Here is a 17,529-nt window from a genome sequence, read left to right on the forward strand (position 1 = left end):
AGTGTTACAGGTGATTACCCCTGGCCACGCGCCTTTTCAATTAGTTATGTTAGCCACACGCCTTTTTACTTATCTATGTTGGCCACGCGCCTTTTAATTATCTATGTTGGCCATGCACCCTTTCTTTTCTTTTTCGATTATGTATGATGGCCTTGCGCCTGTTTCCAGCTACTTAATACAAATGTTAGTTGTGTTTTATGATTATCATCCTATGTCTTCTACGTTACAAATGCATGTTAAACTTTTGATTAGCACGAAAACACTTCAGTAAATTACGAGCTCTTGAGTTAAGCCTCCAAGGTCCTCTGCGAACATAGCGTGAGACCGGGCAATAACACTCATACACGAGCCATACTTACATTTATTCGAGCTAATTTAACCAAAGTTTCTAACAACAATTCAATAATTGTAACCTGACAATAAAAAGTAATCTGGGATTCCATTAAAGCGCAACCACGCAACGTTTACATAGGATAAAAAGGAAAACCGTTACAAGGCAAACGCCTATAAGTACTGTCTATTCATTACCACCACCATCACCGCCAGCTTCATTACCACCGTCACCATCACCGCCAGCTGCCTCCTCTTTATCTGTTAACTCCACAGTCTTTGGAGGATCGAGGATGGACTTCAGTCGCGCACTCCAGTCATCATGCTTCAACGCATCAGTAACCAACTCCATAATAGGTAATGAAAGATGGTTGTAAACCTCTTCGGCTTGAGAAAGCATGGAGTCAGCCTGATCAGTCACCGAGCAGTGATGAGTATCAAACTGTTGGCCAAACGCTTCTTCCACATGCTGAGCACACTCCAGGTAGCCACCACGATGCCCAACGGCACGCGAGGCATCTATCAGTGCGGCAACAGCCTCATCCAACTCAGTACCATTCAGTATGGAGTTGGCAATCTATACAAAAAGAGGGAAATCACGAAAACAAAATAACAATAAACAAAACCTAAGGCAAAAGAGGAGAAACTCACCGTAGCTACTCCAATACTGTGCATCTACTCGGACTCTGAAACGAGCGTGTCAACAATTGTTTGGGTCTCAGCGTAATTATTCTGAGCCACATTCAGGGCAGAAGTGCTGATATCGCGCGCCTCTTCGGCTTTCTTCTTTGTCACACCCCCAAAATCCACCCGCGGAGTACTACCGCTTGGAGGCGTGACTGACCAGGATCCAGCCACCAATCATACTGAACAAGCATATAAACAGTTATAAAAGTTTAACCAATACGATTGGTGTTTCAAACAAACAAAGTTTAAGTTGCAAGCGGAAGCATAAGTTTAAAGTTATAACATAAGTTCAAATGTTTTCAAATAGAACATGGCACGCAGCAATCCGTGTCCCACAACGACTCTCCTCCATGCAAGCTCCAACTGAGTACCTATGGTCCTGCAAAGCATGTAGTAACGAGTCAACAACTAGTTGAGTGAGTTCACAGTTGGGTGTTCGTTTTAGTTATTTCGAAAACAGTTTCCTTTAACTGGCATCCTGCCGTGGGGAATTACCCCATAGTTTAAAAACGTGACTTGTTCATTCCCAGTTACTCTGGCATTCCAGCCGTGGGGGCTACCCCATGTTAGTTATCAGGCATTTCGGCCGTGGGGGCTACCCCATGCGTACACTAGACTCGTTACCATATCGACTGCTGACTGTAGTCATGTTTATGTGCCCTGAAAACCATCAATGTCTATCATCATTGACGTGCCCCAGATCCATTAGTTCACGCCCGTCCTCTGCGGCACGGTGTGAGGTTTGTCAGACCTAAATAGCGTTATCTAACTAATGACCCGCTCGCCATTGGCCCGGCGATTAAGTCGATACAAAAAGGAGGGACTTCGTGATAGAGTTTTAGTCTAGTACGAGTTATCCGTCCGTCCGGACGAGGAATCACATTCCTGAACCACTGCCGTCCTACCCAAGGAGGACGAGGAATCCACGTTCCTTAACCCCGTTCCCAACCCAGGGAATCCCATGCTTTGTAGAGGGTGTGAACTCACCTTGGTTTGCTCGGTAGTAACACAGAAGGGTCAATCAAGTCGCAAGTGGTCAATTACGTCCTAACATAGATACCATTTATAATCAGATTCAAACCAAGCAGTGCACGTACAAGTAACGATCCTAGCATACAGTTCTATCATAGTAGTTTCAACCACAGTGCACAACATAATCAGTTAACAGTAGCACGTATAGGTATAGCCCATATGTTCAGCCCAATCACTTAAGTCCAAAACACGCATTAAACAGTTAACACAGAAGTCCATAAGCCCGGTCCAATAACGTAGGCCCATAACCAGGCAAGCCCGCTAAGTGTGGTTTCGAGTCGCAACCGGACTCGCAATCATGGTTTCGAGTTGTGCCGTCTATGCTGGTCATTGGTGGTTGCGAGTCGCAACCTATGTCGCAACCACGGTCTCGGCTGGTCATGTTATGATCTCGAGTCGCAACAGGACTCGCAACCTGTGGTCTCGGTTCATCATGCTGTGGTTGCGAGTCGCAACCAGGCGTTCTTGACTCGCAACCGATGTCGTAACCTGAGGTTTCGAGTCGCAACCAGGGGTTCTCGACTCCCCAACAGTTGCTGATTCTGCACAGTAGTACTATCCAATAGAATTCAAATGTCATGCAACATTATATGGTACTATCCACTAAAACATGTTTTGTTGTCTAACCATTACCAAAAACGGATCAAACAATTCAGATTTCAAACATTCAAACCACATTCATATCATATTCAACAAGTTCTTCATATATTCAAGTCATGTTCATCATATATTCATAACACAAACATTAAGTTCTTCATTTATTCAAAGCATAAACAACCCTTATTCTACCAAATTATGAACAAGCATCAAAACACTTAGCACAACACACAAACTCGGTTTTTATACAAATCCGATTACATAACAAGTGCAACCCGGTTTCATGTTCATCATCATAAGTGGTTTGAATCACATTTAGACACAAGATGCCATAACCCATCATACAATATATATATCCGAAATCAAGACATATTAATCGATTATCAACATTATACATATTAGAACATCATATACATTAAGAACATTGTGCAAACACTAACATTCAAACACAATAAACATCCTATCATCCCTTTTATCATCTAACAACAACAAACATCAATCTAAACGCCATAAATACTAACCGGTTGGTGAGGGGTGTGTGTGGCTTCTAACCGATTGAGTGTGAGCCGCTCCAAACGTCCAAAGATCCGAGAATGATGAAGTGTTTGTGTCTTAAGGGTTTTAGTGAGAGGGAAGGAGTGAGAGTGTGGGTGTGTTGGTTGCCCAAGAAAATGGCAAGGATGGTTACAAGCATAATATATATACTTGTTTCACAATGCACCCTAAAGGGCTTAGGAATCGGTTAAAGGGGGTTTACGGCCCAAGTGGCCCAACCGATTACTGTTCACTCGAGACCACATGGTCTCGAGTCGGGTCCTTGTTGTTTCGGTTCATATACATACTCGCATACACATAATATAACATGTAATTCACATAAAATGTTCACATATATCATTGCACCAAACATGTCAACTAATCACATAATGTTCAAGCATGTTACATCGAGACACAACGAAAGGTTCTAAATTTCGAGTTGTCACATCATCCCCAAGTTGAAAGAAATTTCGTCCCGAAATTTGATGGCACTCACTGAGGAAGCTAGTCAAGTTGTATGGTTTTCCCGGTTATCCTGGGGTGTCACATCCACCCCCCGTTGATCTGGAATTTCGTCCCGAAATTCCGTAGCTTCAGCCTCAGTAGTGGTCGCACCGTTTGCAAACAGTTGGGGATACTTTTGTTTCATCCGATCTTCGCGCTTCCAGGTGAACTCTGGGCCGCGACGTGAGTTCCAACGAACTCGAACGAGAGGTATTCTAGTGCTCTTGAGGACCTTAACATCCCGGTCCGTGATTTCGACTGGTTCCTCGACGAATTTCAACTGTTCGTCGATCGTGAGTTCCTTCAGAGGAACTACGTGGGTCTCATCTGACAGACACTTCTTCAGATTCGACACATGGAAAACGTTGTGAACTGCACCGAGTTCTGCTGGTAAGTTCAGTCTGTAGGCCACCTTGCCTATTTTCTCAATGATTTCGAAAGGTCCAACGTATCGTGGTTTGAGTTTGCCTCGTTTACCAAAACGAACCACACCCTTCCAGGGTGAAACTTTGAGTAATACCCGCTCCCCAACCTGGAGCTCAAGTGGTTTCCTGCCCTTATCGGCGTAGGCCTTCTGACGGTCTCGAGCGGCCGCCATGCGCTGTCGTATTTGAGCAATCCGCTCAGTAGTGTCTACCACATGTTCTGGACCAGTGATTTGACTATCCCCCACCTCTGCCCAACAGAGAGGTGACCGGCATTTACGTCCGTACAATGCCTCAAACGGAGCAGCTTTAATGCTAGTGTGGTAGCTGTTATTATACGAGAATTCCACGAGTGGCAGATGCCTTTCCCAGCTGTTGCCAAAGTCGATTACACATGCACGTAGCATGTCTTCTATGGTTTGAATAGTGCGCTCGGACTGCCCGTCCGTCTGTGGGTGATACGCTGTGCTCATATCTAGACGTGAGCCAAAAGACTTGTGCATTGCCTGCCACAGTTCCGAAGTAAAACGTGCATCTCGATCAGAGATGATAGAGGTGGGCACCCCGTGCCTCGAAACAACTTCCTTGAGGTATATTTCCGCTAAAGTGGAGAATTTATCCGTCTCCTTAATTGCCAAAAAGTGTGCGGATTTCGTGAGTCGATCCACAATCACCCAAATAGTATCGTTTCCGCGTTGTGATCTAGGTAGGCCAGTAACGAAATCCATGGAAATTTGCTCCCATTTCCATTGTGGTATCTCTGGTTGTTGGAGTAGGCCTGAGGGTTTCTGATATTCCGTCTTGACTCGCGCACAAGTCAAACACTTGCTGACGTAGGTTGCTATGTGGGCCTTCATGCTAGGCCACCAATACGTAGTTTTAATATCGTGGTACATCTTATCCGAACCAGGGTGTACCGAGTAGCGAGATTTGTGTGCTTCATCCATTACAAGTTCTCGTAAGTCGCCATAGAGTGGGACCCAAATGCGTCCTGTTACGTAGTAAGCACCGTCTTCCTTCTGTTCTAAGCGTTGCCTTGACCCGCGTAGGGCTTCGGCCCTTACGTTTTCTGGTTTCAGTGCTTCTATCTGAGCAGCTCGTATTTGCGAAGGTAGACTAGAATGGATCGTGAGTTGTAAAGCTCTTACGCGCTTAGGCGCAGTGTCCTTTCGACTGAGGGCGTCAGCCACAACATCGGTCTTGCCCGGGTGATACCTGATGGAGCACTCATAGTCATTTAGCAGCTCGACCCATCGTCGTTGCCGCATATTCAGTTCCTTCTGCTTGAATATGTGTTCTAGGCTCCTGTGGTCGGTGTAGATGGCGCACTTGGTTCCGTATAGGTAATGCCGCCATAACTTAAGTGCGAAAACAACAGCTCCCAGCTCTAAATCATGCGTAGTGTAGTTCTTCTCGTGAACTTTGAGTTGTCGTGAGGCGTAGGCTATGACTTTATCTCGTTGCATCAATACACAACCAAGACCTTGAATTGATGCATCACAGTAAACCACAAAATCTTCTGTGCCCTCTGGCAGTGAAAGGATAGGTGCACTACAAAGTCTATCCTTTAGATGCTGAAAAGCTAACTCTTGCGCATTTCCCCAATGATAGACAACGCCTTTCTGCGTTAGTAAGGTGAGAGGCTGCGCGATCTTAGAAAAATCCTTAATGAATCTCCTGTAGTAACCTGCCAATCCCAAGAATTGGCGAATTTCCTTTGGTGTACGAGGTACAGGCCAGTTCTTTATAGAGTCCACTTTGGATGGATCAACGTGAATCCCATCCTTGTTTACCACATGCCCTAGGAAATGGACTTCACGAAGCCAGAAGTCGCATTTAGAGAACTTTGCGTAAAGTTGTTCTGTTCGAAGGAGTTCCAAAATAAGCCGTAGATGCTATTCTTGCTCCACTTTACTCTTAGAATAGATCAGGATGTCGTCGATGAAGACTATAACGAACTTGTCCAGGTAGGGCTTGCACACTCGATTCATCAAGTCCATGAAAACTGCGGGTGCGTTTGTCAGCCCAAACGGCATGACCAAAAACTCATAGTGCCCATATCGAGTTCTAAAGGCTGTCTTAGAGACATCCTCTTCTCGAACTCTCAGCTGGTGATATCCCGATCTCAGATCGATCTTCGAATAGTAGCTCGACCCCTGCAACTGGTCGAACAAGTCGTCAATGCGCGGTAGAGGATAACGGTTCTTCACAGTCACCTTGTTGAGTTCACGATAGTCGATACACATTCTGAAGGTACCGTCCTTCTTCTTCACAAATAGTACTGGAGCTCCCCAAGGCGATGAGCTAGGACGAATGAAACCCTTATCCAAGAGTTCTTGTAGTTGCGTGGAGAGTTCTTCCAACTCTGATGGAGCCAAACGATAAGGTGCGCGAGCTATAGGCGCAGCTCCTGGAGCTAGTTCAATCTGAAACTCGACTTGGCGATGGGGCGGAAGACCAGGTAATTCCTCAGGGAATACCTCAGGATAGTCACGTACAACTGGAAAATCTTCTAGCTTCTTTTCTTTCTCTGTGGTATCAGTAACTAGAGCCAAAATCGCAGTGTGGCCCTTTCGTAAGCACTTCTGGGCCTTAAGGAGAGAGATGATGTTCTCAACAGCACTTTTCTTGTCGCCACGAATCATGAGAGGTTCACTACCTAAACCAGGAATACGAACGATCTTCTCGTTGCAAAGAATCTCTGCTCGGTGTTGGGATAACCAATCCATCCCAATGACAACGTCGAAACTACCCAAGACGATAGGAATAAGGTCAATAGAGAAGGTCTGGTTAGCGAGAATAAGTTGGCAACCTTTGACTACGTGCGAGGCCTCCAAACTCTTACCATTAGCTAGCTCTACAGTGTGCTTGTCGCTCAGGGGTGTTGGAATACGTTTAAGCATCTTACTAACTTCTAGTGACACATAGCTAGTATCGGCACCCGAATCAAATAAGACTGTAACATAAAAGTCGTCGAGAAGGAACTTACCCGTCACCACGTTGGGATCATTCCTTGCTTCACCTTGGCCAATCACGAACACTCGCCCCCTGGCACCATTGTTGTTGTTGTTGTTCCCATTGTTACCATTCCCCTGATTGTTGTTGTTGTTGTTCTTATTCAGTTGGGGACAATCTTTCTTGAAGTGGCCTTCAGCTCCACACTGAAAGCATCCTTTGTTGTTACCCTGTTGTTGTCGCTGATTCTGCTGAGGTTGCTGACGATTCTGATTGGCGGGATATGCGCTCCTGCAATCCTTTGCAACATGACCAGGCTTGTTGCACCGATGACAGTTGCCCCTGGTGCATGGCCCACTGTGGTGTAGGTTGCAGCGATTGCATTTGGGGTGATTCCCCTTGTACCCACCATGACTTTGCCCACCAGACGATTGCTGACTGGGGCTCTTGTAGTCGTCAGTCTTTCTCTGCTGAGACTGAGATTGCACAGAAGTTGAACCCTTGCTTGAAGTTCCATCCCATTTCCGTTTATTCTCACTAGAAGTACCAGAGGTAGTTGCAGCACCTATGCGCTTTGGTAACTTGTTCTGCTCCACCGCTTGGTCAGTGAGACGGTGAGCCAACTGAACAACCTGCTGGATAGTAGTCAAGTTTCCTGAAGTCACATGGCTTTGGATCTCTGGCACCAAGCCCTTGAGATAAAGTTCAATTCGCTTATACGAAGGGTCCACCATAGTAGGACACAACAAGGCAAGCTCATGCGATCTCTTAGTATACGCCTCAATCTCTGACCCCGTCATCTTGAGGTTGTAGAACTCATCTTCCAGCTTATGGATGTCATCGCGACTGCAGTATTCCTCCTTAACCATTTCCTTGAAAGTTTCCCATGGGGTGGTGTTGGCAGCAACCAACCCCAGCATTTGCACTTGAGCATTCCACCACGTGAGGGCCAAACCCTCGAGAGTACCAGTAGCATACTTTACCCTGCGCGCTTCAGGGCATTCACACATTTCGAACACAGATTCTAGTTTCTCAAACCAGTGTAGGAGACCTACTGCTCCTTCAGTTCCGCTAAAAGTAGTGGGTCGACAGTCCATAAAGGTCTTAAATGTGCACACCGGTGCCTGAGCATGATAACCTAAGGTGGGTGGAAAGAAAGACAGAGTTTAACACAAAGGTTGGTTCACGAGAGTAGGATCCAAATGATCCTAGAACAAATTCGGACTGCAGGATATACCTCCTGCGTTTGCAGCTGCAAGCGCTGCGGCAACTCGTTCGTTGATCAAAGCCGTTAACTGGGCTTGTGTCATGTTAACGCGTCCAGACATGATTCTTCATAATAAGAGTAATACGAGTGAGAGAGGTTCGCGGAAGTACGATAGCTGGATAGAGTAAACATGCACGTGTTCTAGCAATAGTAGTTACACTAATCAAGCATACCATGGGCAATGTACTATGTAACTAACAAGTAGGCAATATACACATACCATATCACCTAGAATGTCGAGCCTTGCATGTGGAGTGAAGTGTCGTTGTGGACCGTTGAGCACTAAACCGGTTATAGTCTGGTTTTAACAAAAACGTTTCTCCTTTATTAAAACCAAGTTCACTATAACCAATGGCTCTGATACCAATCTGTCACACCCCCAAAATCCACCCGCGGAGTACTACCGCTTGGAGGCGTGACTGACCAGGATCCAGCCACCAATCATACTGAACAAGCATATAAACAGTTATAAAAGTTTAACCAATACGATTGGTGTTTCAAACAAACAAAGTTTAAGTTGCAAGCGGAAGCATAAGTTTAAAGTTATAACATAAGTTCAAATGTTTTCAAATAGAACATGGCACGCAGCAATCCGTGTCCCACAACGACTCTCCTCCATGCAAGCTCCAACTGAGTACCTATGGTCCTGCAAAGCATGTAGTAACGAGTCAACAACTAGTTGAGTGAGTTCACAGTTGGGTGTTCGTTTTAGTTATTTCGAAAACAGTTTCCTTTAACTGGCATCCTGCCGTGGGGAATTACCCCATAGTTTAAAAACGTGACTTGTTCATTCCCAGTTACTCTGGCATTCCAGCCGTGGGGGCTACCCCATGTTAGTTATCAGGCATTTCGGCCGTGGGGGCTACCCCATGCGTACACTAGACTCGTTACCATATCGACTGCTGACTGTAGTCATGTTTATGTGCCCTGAAAACCATCAATGTCTATCATCATTGACGTGCCCCAGATCCATTAGTTCACGCCCGTCCTCTGCGGCACGGTGTGAGGTTTGTCAGACCTAAATAGCGCTATTTAACTAATGACCCGCTCGCCATTGGCCCGGCGATTAAGTCGATACAAAAAGGAGGGACTTCGTGATAGAGTTTTAGTCTAGTACGAGTTATCCGTCCGTCCGGACGAGGAATCACATTCCTGAACCACTGCCGTCCTACCCAAGGAGGACGAGGAATCCACGTTCCTTAACCCCGTTCCCAACCCAGGGAATCCCATGCTTTGTAGAGGGTGTGAACTCACCTTGGTTTGCTCGGTAGTAACACAGAAGGGTCAATCAAGTCGCAAGTGGTCAATTACGTCCTAACATAGATACCATTTATAATCAGATTCAAACCAAGCAGTGCACGTACAAGTAACGATCCTAGCATACAGTTCTATCATAGTAGTTTCAACCACAGTGCACAACATAATCAGTTAACAGTAGCACGTATAAGTATAGCCCATATGTTCAGCCCAATCACTTAAGTCCAAAACACGCATTAAACAGTTAACACAGAAGTCCATAAGCCCGGTCCAATAACGTAGGCCCATAACCAGGCAAGCCCGCTAAGTGTGGTTTCGAGTCGCAACCGGACTCGCAATCATGGTTTCGAGTTGTGCCGTCTATGCTGGTCATTGGTGGTTGCGAGTCGCAACCTATGTCGCAACCACGGTCTCGGCTGGTCATGTTATGATCTCAAGTCGCAACAGGACTCGCAACCTGTGGTCTCGGTTCATCATGCTGTGGTTGCGAGTCGCAACCAGGCGTTCTTGACTCGCAACCGATGTCGTAACCTGAGGTTTCGAGTCGCAACCAGGGGTTCTCGACTCCCCAACAGTTGCTGATTCTGCACAGTAGTACTATCCAATAGAATTCAAATGTCATGCAACATTATATGGTACTATCCACTAAAACATGTTTTGTTGTCTAACCATTACCAAAAACGGATCAAACAATTCAGATTTCAAACATTCAAACCACATTCATATCATATTCAACAAGTTCTTCATATATTCAAGTCATGTTCATCATATATTCATAACACAAACATTAAGTTCTTCATTTATTCAAAGCATAAACAACCCTCATTCTACCAAATTATGAACAAGCATCAAAACACTTAGCACAACACACAAACTCGGTTTTTATACAAATCCGATTACATAACAAGTGCAACCCGGTTTCATGTTCATCATCATAAGTGGTTTGAATCACATTTAGACACAAGATGCCATAACCCATCATACAATATATATATCCGAAATCAAGACATATTAATCGATTATCAACATTATACATATTAGAACATCATATACATTAAGAACATTGTGCAAACACTAACATTCAAACACAATAAACATCCTATCATCCCTTTTATCATCTAACAACAACAAACATCAATCTAAACGCCATAAATACTAACCGGTTGGTGAGGGGTGTGTGTGGCTTCTAACCGATTGAGTGTGAGCCGCTCCAAACGTCCAAAGATCCGAGAATGATGAAGTGTTTGTGTCTTAAGGGTTTTAGTGAGAGGGAAGGAGTGAGAGTGTGGGTGTGTTGGTTGCCCAAGAAAATGGCAAGGATGGTTACAAGCATAATATATATACTTGTTTCACAATGCACCCTAAAGGGCTTAGGAATCGGTTAAAGGGGGTTTACGGCCCAAGTGGCCCAACCGATTACTGTTCACTAGAGACCACATGGTCTCGAGTCGGGTCCTTGTTGTTTCGGTTCATATACATACTCGCATACACATAATATAACATGTAATTCACATAAAATGTTCACATATATCATTGCACCAAACATGTCAACTAATCACATAATGTTCAAGCATGTTACATCGAGACACAACGAAAGGTTCTAAATTTCGAGTTGTCACATTCTTCGCTTCTTCGGCGGTCTCAGCCTTCACCCTTTCGGCCTCCAGATCTATTTCCAACGATTCGCTCTTCTCATGAGCCTCAAACAATCGACGCTTCAGCTCCACAATCTCCACGTCCTTCGCGGCCAAATCCATATCCCTGCTCTCAACACGCGCATTCAACTCAGCCTGCAAGTGTTGAAACAAAGAGTTAGAAATATCCAGACAAGTACAACAATATAACATACTGATCTAATGAAACAATAAAAACATTAAAGTGTGAATCTTAACTATAATAACAATCATAACAATCAGATAGATATTGTATTGATACGATATGATAAGATCGAATGAATGCAAAAAAAGAGATGTAATCAAGAATAAAGAATCAAGTATAAACATGATTAATCCATAGAAAACTTAAACATACCTTAATATTGATTATCATTTAGGGATGAGATTTAGGAATGGATAAGAAGGAGGTGTGTGATGGAAGAAACAGAAACCCTAGGACGCGAATGATTGTGTGTTCTATCGGGTTATAATATAGTTCCACCATTTTTTTGACCCATTTTACAAAACGGGTCCTTCAAACCTGAACACCAAAGAGGATTGTGATTTAGGCAGGAAAAACCAAAATGGAGGCCCTAGATGAGTGCCATGTGTCCCCTAAGTATGTTTTTTATTAGGTATGATAGATAATTAGATGATATAGAACCGTAAATGCTATAAAATTATAATGTAGCAACAAAGAAAAAGAGAAACAAAGAAGAAGTATAATTTCCCTGTCCTTGAGCTTGATCTGGCTCCCCAATCCTAGATTTTCCATAATTTATCAGTCACAAGCTTTTACACCACAGCACATATATTATGGTTTCATTGGTAATCAAGGGTTGGAGACCCAATTACACTTTAATATTAGTGTCAAGAACATGGCGTTAGACCCAAGTTACATTTATAACCAGCTATTAACTAAGATGTAACACCATTGTGAACCCGGGGTCCCGAATTCACTTTTCATATTGCACATAAACGACAAAAGTAACCTAGTAATGTGAAACTAAAAAACATAAGTAGTTTCAATAATTATTCTTAAAAACACAATACTATATAATTATACAATGTAAACCACACATAGAAACTACTAGAATTGAAACACACAGTCTCCAATGTTTCCTAAGAGAATGTTAACCATATGCGCATGTCTTAAAATATTACATATATTGGTTTGCATTAGACAATCTTGATATGGGATAGCAATGAGTGGTTTTCTTTTCTTTAAGGAAATACCAAAACTTTCAGTAATGTCATGCTCCTCACCATTTGGCAAACTCCAGTCAAATGAGTGCAAGAGAGAAGCCAATATAAACATTTGCATTTTCTCGGCCAATGGAACACCTGGACACATTCTTCTTCCTGATCCAAATGGGAAGAACTTCAAATTGTTTCCATGATAATCCCATTCGTTTGTGCCTTCATTCGCCAAGAACCTATCAGGATTAAACTCCATGGGTTTGTCCCAGTATTTAGGATTCCGATGGATTGATAGAACATTCAAAAAGATGACACAACCCTTTGGAATTGTATATCCACCTACCATAGAGTCCTTGCTTGGCACCCATGGGAGTAGGATAGGACCTAGAGGATGCAACCGAAATGTTTCCTTAATCGTTGCCTCTAAGTATTGTAGTTTTGGGAGATGTGATTCTTCGACCATATTGTTTAGTCCAACAATATCTGCCAATTCTTCTTGAACCCTTTTCATTACTTTATGATTTCGCATGATATTTGTCATCGCCCATTCTATGAGTGTAGTCGGCGCTTCAGTTCCTGCAATCATAAAGTCCTGATACAACAAATTAAGGTTAACCACCATTGTCCTAGCAACCGAACTAAACTATGGATTTATTTAAAACATAGAAACAAAGGCAAATATACACCTTTAAACATACTTCATCTTAAATCTTACCAAGAGAAGTGATTTTACTTGGGTGATGTTAAGATCTTGTTGGTCCTTAAGATCTAATATGATCTGTAAAAAGTCTTTCTTTTCTTCTTCTCCAACTCCATCATGTGACATATTGGAGTTAGATTTGATTCGATCTTCGATGATGCTTGCGAAAATTCGTTCCAACTTCGCAAGTTGCTTCTTCATGTCCTTCTTAACACCGTGTAGATCAAATCGAGCAAGAGTAGGGAAGAAATCCGACAAATTTGGATGTCCAAACATTTTGATGATATTGGACACCACCATTTGTAACTCAGCTCCAAGATGGGCACCCTTTTCGCCTTTATACGATGTGTCATCCCAAACCATTCTTCTTACGACATTGGCTTCAGTCAAGAAAGCAATGTCACTAATGTTAACGTTGGTCCCAATCTTACTAAAAACATTGTTGACTGTTTTTCTAACCTCATCCGTTCGGAAAGAACTACATGCTTTAAGATTCTTGTTACTTAAGATCTCATGGACAAAGATCTTACGAAGTTTACGCCAGTTTGCATTGTTCTCTGAAAACGCCACATCTTGGCCTCCGTAGGATATAACTGAGGCCGCAACTGTTATATCTCGGTTAGCAAAAGTCTCATCTTGGTCATGAACCACAACCTTTGCTAGCTCCGGGGTGTTTATAACCACGTGAAGCTTGCTTCCCAAATATAACTTGTAGATGGGTCCGTAGGTGTGAGCCATGTTGGTGAGCTTGATGTGAAGATCACGGCCAAGAAATGGAAGGTACCCGACAACAGGTAATGAACGAGGACCCGGTGGTAACGGTGGCGATCGTGAGGAGGTCGATAGTGTCAACTTGTTCCATAAAACACCCAAAAGCACTACTGTGATTGTGATCACCGGTAGTGCCAACATAGTAAGTTCATCTTTGTTGCTGCCCATTACTTCCCATTGCCACCACCATGATGCATGGCTGTTTTGTGTCATTTTGTGAGATGAAAAATGTGAGTACATCAATCGTGCAAGTCGAGAGCTCTATTTATAATGCAAAACTATGGAGAAACGCTACGTATTTGTGTAAATATTTAATTATATTGGCTCCTATTTTCTTTTATATTTATCGTTTAATGGTTGGCAAACTTGAGAACTTAGTTGATTTGAACCATTGTGCGCACACCCAAATGCATATACATGACGACATGGAAGTTTACAACAACTACAAAATCCAAGATGATCATAACATTCCAAAACGAGAATCAAATTAGGTTGCCATATTACTTTCATATCATTTTTCTATGGATGAATTAATTAAAATTAATTTTATATATTATCATCTTTATTTCTTATAGATATATTTAAAACCATCTTTGTGAATAATTCACAGAATTTTGTAACACATCTTATATTGAATTTATAGAATAACAAAAGTAGTCAACATCGTAAACTTAATTAAAAATAATAATAATAAATCATGAGTTGTTTTAATAACATGTATATGTAAGATTAAATATATTATGTATTAATATTTAATCTATAGCCATTATAATCATTTATATTATATAGATCAAAATATATAAAAACCTATTAAATAATTAGTTGGTAATTGTTGATGGACCATATTACCCTTATTAACTAATTAGGTTTCCTCCTGGGTGCTTATATAAGAAGACTTATGTGGAGGTTAAGGGGTTAGACAGTTACACAATTAGAGATACCCCATAAGCATAACATCATTACATTCGACCTCCTTCTCCTACGGCAGATACCCTTTCGGTTTTTCTTAGTCACCATCATCAGTCAGCACCCTAAGGAGGAACCAGATCACCTTGACAAAGATGTCGAACTCCATGTCGTCTTCTCTCACTGGATTCTCCACTGCACTATCTGCGGTGACAAGTATGTTTTCATGTTTTCCATTACGTTTAAACAGAACTGAACCAACATGTGGTATCAAAGCATATGTTGATTAGTCAGTTCTGTTTTCGTATCCATAATTCTGGGATTGAAACTTGGAAAACGGAATTTTGAAAGCCTCATTTATATCACAGCCGGTTTCGAGTCGGTCATGTCCACTCGAGATCACTGTTTTCGGAAAAAGGTTAATTATATGTTCACTCAAATTCAACTGGGTTATGTTTTAACCGAAATCTGTTTAGAAAAACTATTAATATTTAGGTTTCGGGTTCCAGAATTTATGTTTTATGTTTTTAGGGTTCCTCATGTTCTTGGGAAAATTCGAAAATTCTATTATGTTTTGGAATGTTTTAAGATTAATGAGTGTTTTTTCCATGTTTGATCCAATTTTATCTTTTAAGTTTATTCGAAAACTGTTATTAGATAAACAACTATAATTTTCGAAATATTTTGATAAAATTAGATCATCTTAAAACAGGAAACACTGTCACAAAATCCCTTAGAATTCGAATTTTCAGTTATCTTTTCACATTCACAGCTGTTAACAGGAAGCTTCGAGATCATCAGATTACGACTCGAGACCATTAGTCTCGACTCGAGACCATAAGGTCTCGACTCGAAATCATCAGGTCTTTAAACCTTCACAACTCGAGACCAACAGATCTCGACTTGAGACCATAGGGTCTCGACTCGAAATCATAAGGGCTCAAAAGTCTACAACTCGAGACAAAGGTCTCGACTCGAGACATAAGGTCTCGACTCGAGACATAAGGTCTCGACTCGAGACCATAACGTCATAACTCAAGACCATAAGGTTGCGACTCGAGACCGTGGTTGCGACACGAGACCTCATCATGACTCGAGATCTCATAAGATATAGTAGTCGAGACCATGGTTCCGACTCGTGACAACAAGGTTGCGACTCGAGACCTCATAACTGACTCGAGATCTCATTACTCAGTTCGATCCGCGCTAACGGGTGGTTTGCTATTAAATGATTGGTTTTGTAATTATTTAGTTAATTAATCAGAATCAGATAATGTTTTGCAAAACCAAGATGGCTTAACTTGAATGAGCTTCTGATGTATCACTTCTGGGCAAAGCTGATTTGATACATCTACTAATCATTCAAGTATTACGAAAGCTATGTTAAGTGTGCATCATAAACATGAATGTCTTAATTTCTGGCCAAAGCTGATTTAATTCCTTCATAGATGGCATACTTAACAAGTGCATAACTAAAGTGATTATCTCAATTTCTGGCCAAAGCTGATTTGTTACAACCACTTTGCACATATGCTTAAATGATTACACTTCTGGCCAAAGCTGTTTTGTCTTCGTTTAAGTAGAATTTTAACTAAGTCTATTATTTTGATGTTAGTAATAGACAATATCACAGCTTCATAACGTAAAATGGTCATTATTTATGCCTGCCTTAGTTTAACGTGCCCTTAGATCACATTAGGACTTCTTCCTTAGTATCATAATTTGCTCATCTCATTTCCACTATCAGCGCCAACTTGCGGGATTCCACCTTTGACCGGTGATAACTATGCTGCATGGAAGGATGCTCTCATGCTTACACTTGGATTGCTGGATTTTGATTATGCTCTAAGAGAGAATAAGCCAGCGGACCTTACCACTCAAAGTACTGCTGCTGAGCAGTTAACTCATGAAAAGTTGTCACAGCCCCCGATCCCTATCTCCCGGGAACGGGCGGCCGTGAGCCAGTTTCGGTGGTATCACGTTTATTTATCCAATTTGGCAGCGGAAATTTTCATCAGGATCGTAGTTAGGAAATATTTAATCAGAGTAAACCACCATGTTTATAATATTAAACATATGGGTAAAAACCCAAGTTTTCAATACACACGTTTCATAGGAATAAATCCTATTTATTTAATAAAAACATCCATTTTATTATTAGGTAACTTTATTGCCACTTTTCCAAGCCTTCAGTGCTGTCCAGCTGGCTTCTATTTGGCTTTCACATTTTGTTACCTGAAACGCGTTTTAAAAACATTTTGTCAGTGGGAAATACTGGTGAGTGAATCCCAATTTAATCAAGTTTAAGTAAAAACCAATTTGCAGTATTGAGGGCACATCTGCAATTACATTTGTATCCAAGACATCACAATTAACATCAGTGGTACGGTCATACTCAACATATGGGTGTTACCACGCCAGTAACCAATTTTGTATACAAAACCCCAACATACCCACTATAATTGTATTCTTTACAAATACTCAATAACTGGTTCGTATGTATTTAGTTAAGTGAGGTTTTGTAAAAACAGTAAACAAAAGGTTTACAAAAGGTGGATCAACTCACAAAAATGAGTATATAAAAAGAAGGATCACTCACATTGCTATTTTAGGGTTTTCCTTTATGATTTCCTGGTGAATATCTATAATTTACACAAATGCACGTGTGTTAGTATAATAACCTATTTTAACATTAGTAATACCCTCCCC

The 17,529-nt window shown here is 41.9% G+C and overlaps 1 protein-coding gene across 1 annotated transcript; it reads right to left on the reverse strand.

Moving 5' to 3' along the window:
• Positions 1–517: 517 nt before the first annotated feature.
• On the reverse strand, positions 518–14,127 carry LOC110931208 (labd-13Z-ene-9,15,16-triol synthase, chloroplastic). Its single transcript, XM_022174613.1, has 5 exons — positions 13,177–14,127; positions 12,480–13,086; positions 11,908–11,915; positions 11,208–11,378; positions 518–907 (listed from the first exon to the last, which is right to left on the reverse strand). Exons 1-5 carry the CDS (start codon positions 14,125–14,127, stop codon positions 518–520), a joined length of 2,127 nt encoding a protein of 708 aa, XP_022030305.1.
• Positions 14,128–17,529: the final 3,402 nt, after the last annotated feature.

This window comes from Helianthus annuus, chromosome 3, assembly GCF_002127325.2.
Source record: "Helianthus annuus cultivar XRQ/B chromosome 3, HanXRQr2.0-SUNRISE, whole genome shotgun sequence".
NCBI classification, from domain to species: Eukaryota; Viridiplantae; Streptophyta; class Magnoliopsida; order Asterales; family Asteraceae; genus Helianthus; species Helianthus annuus.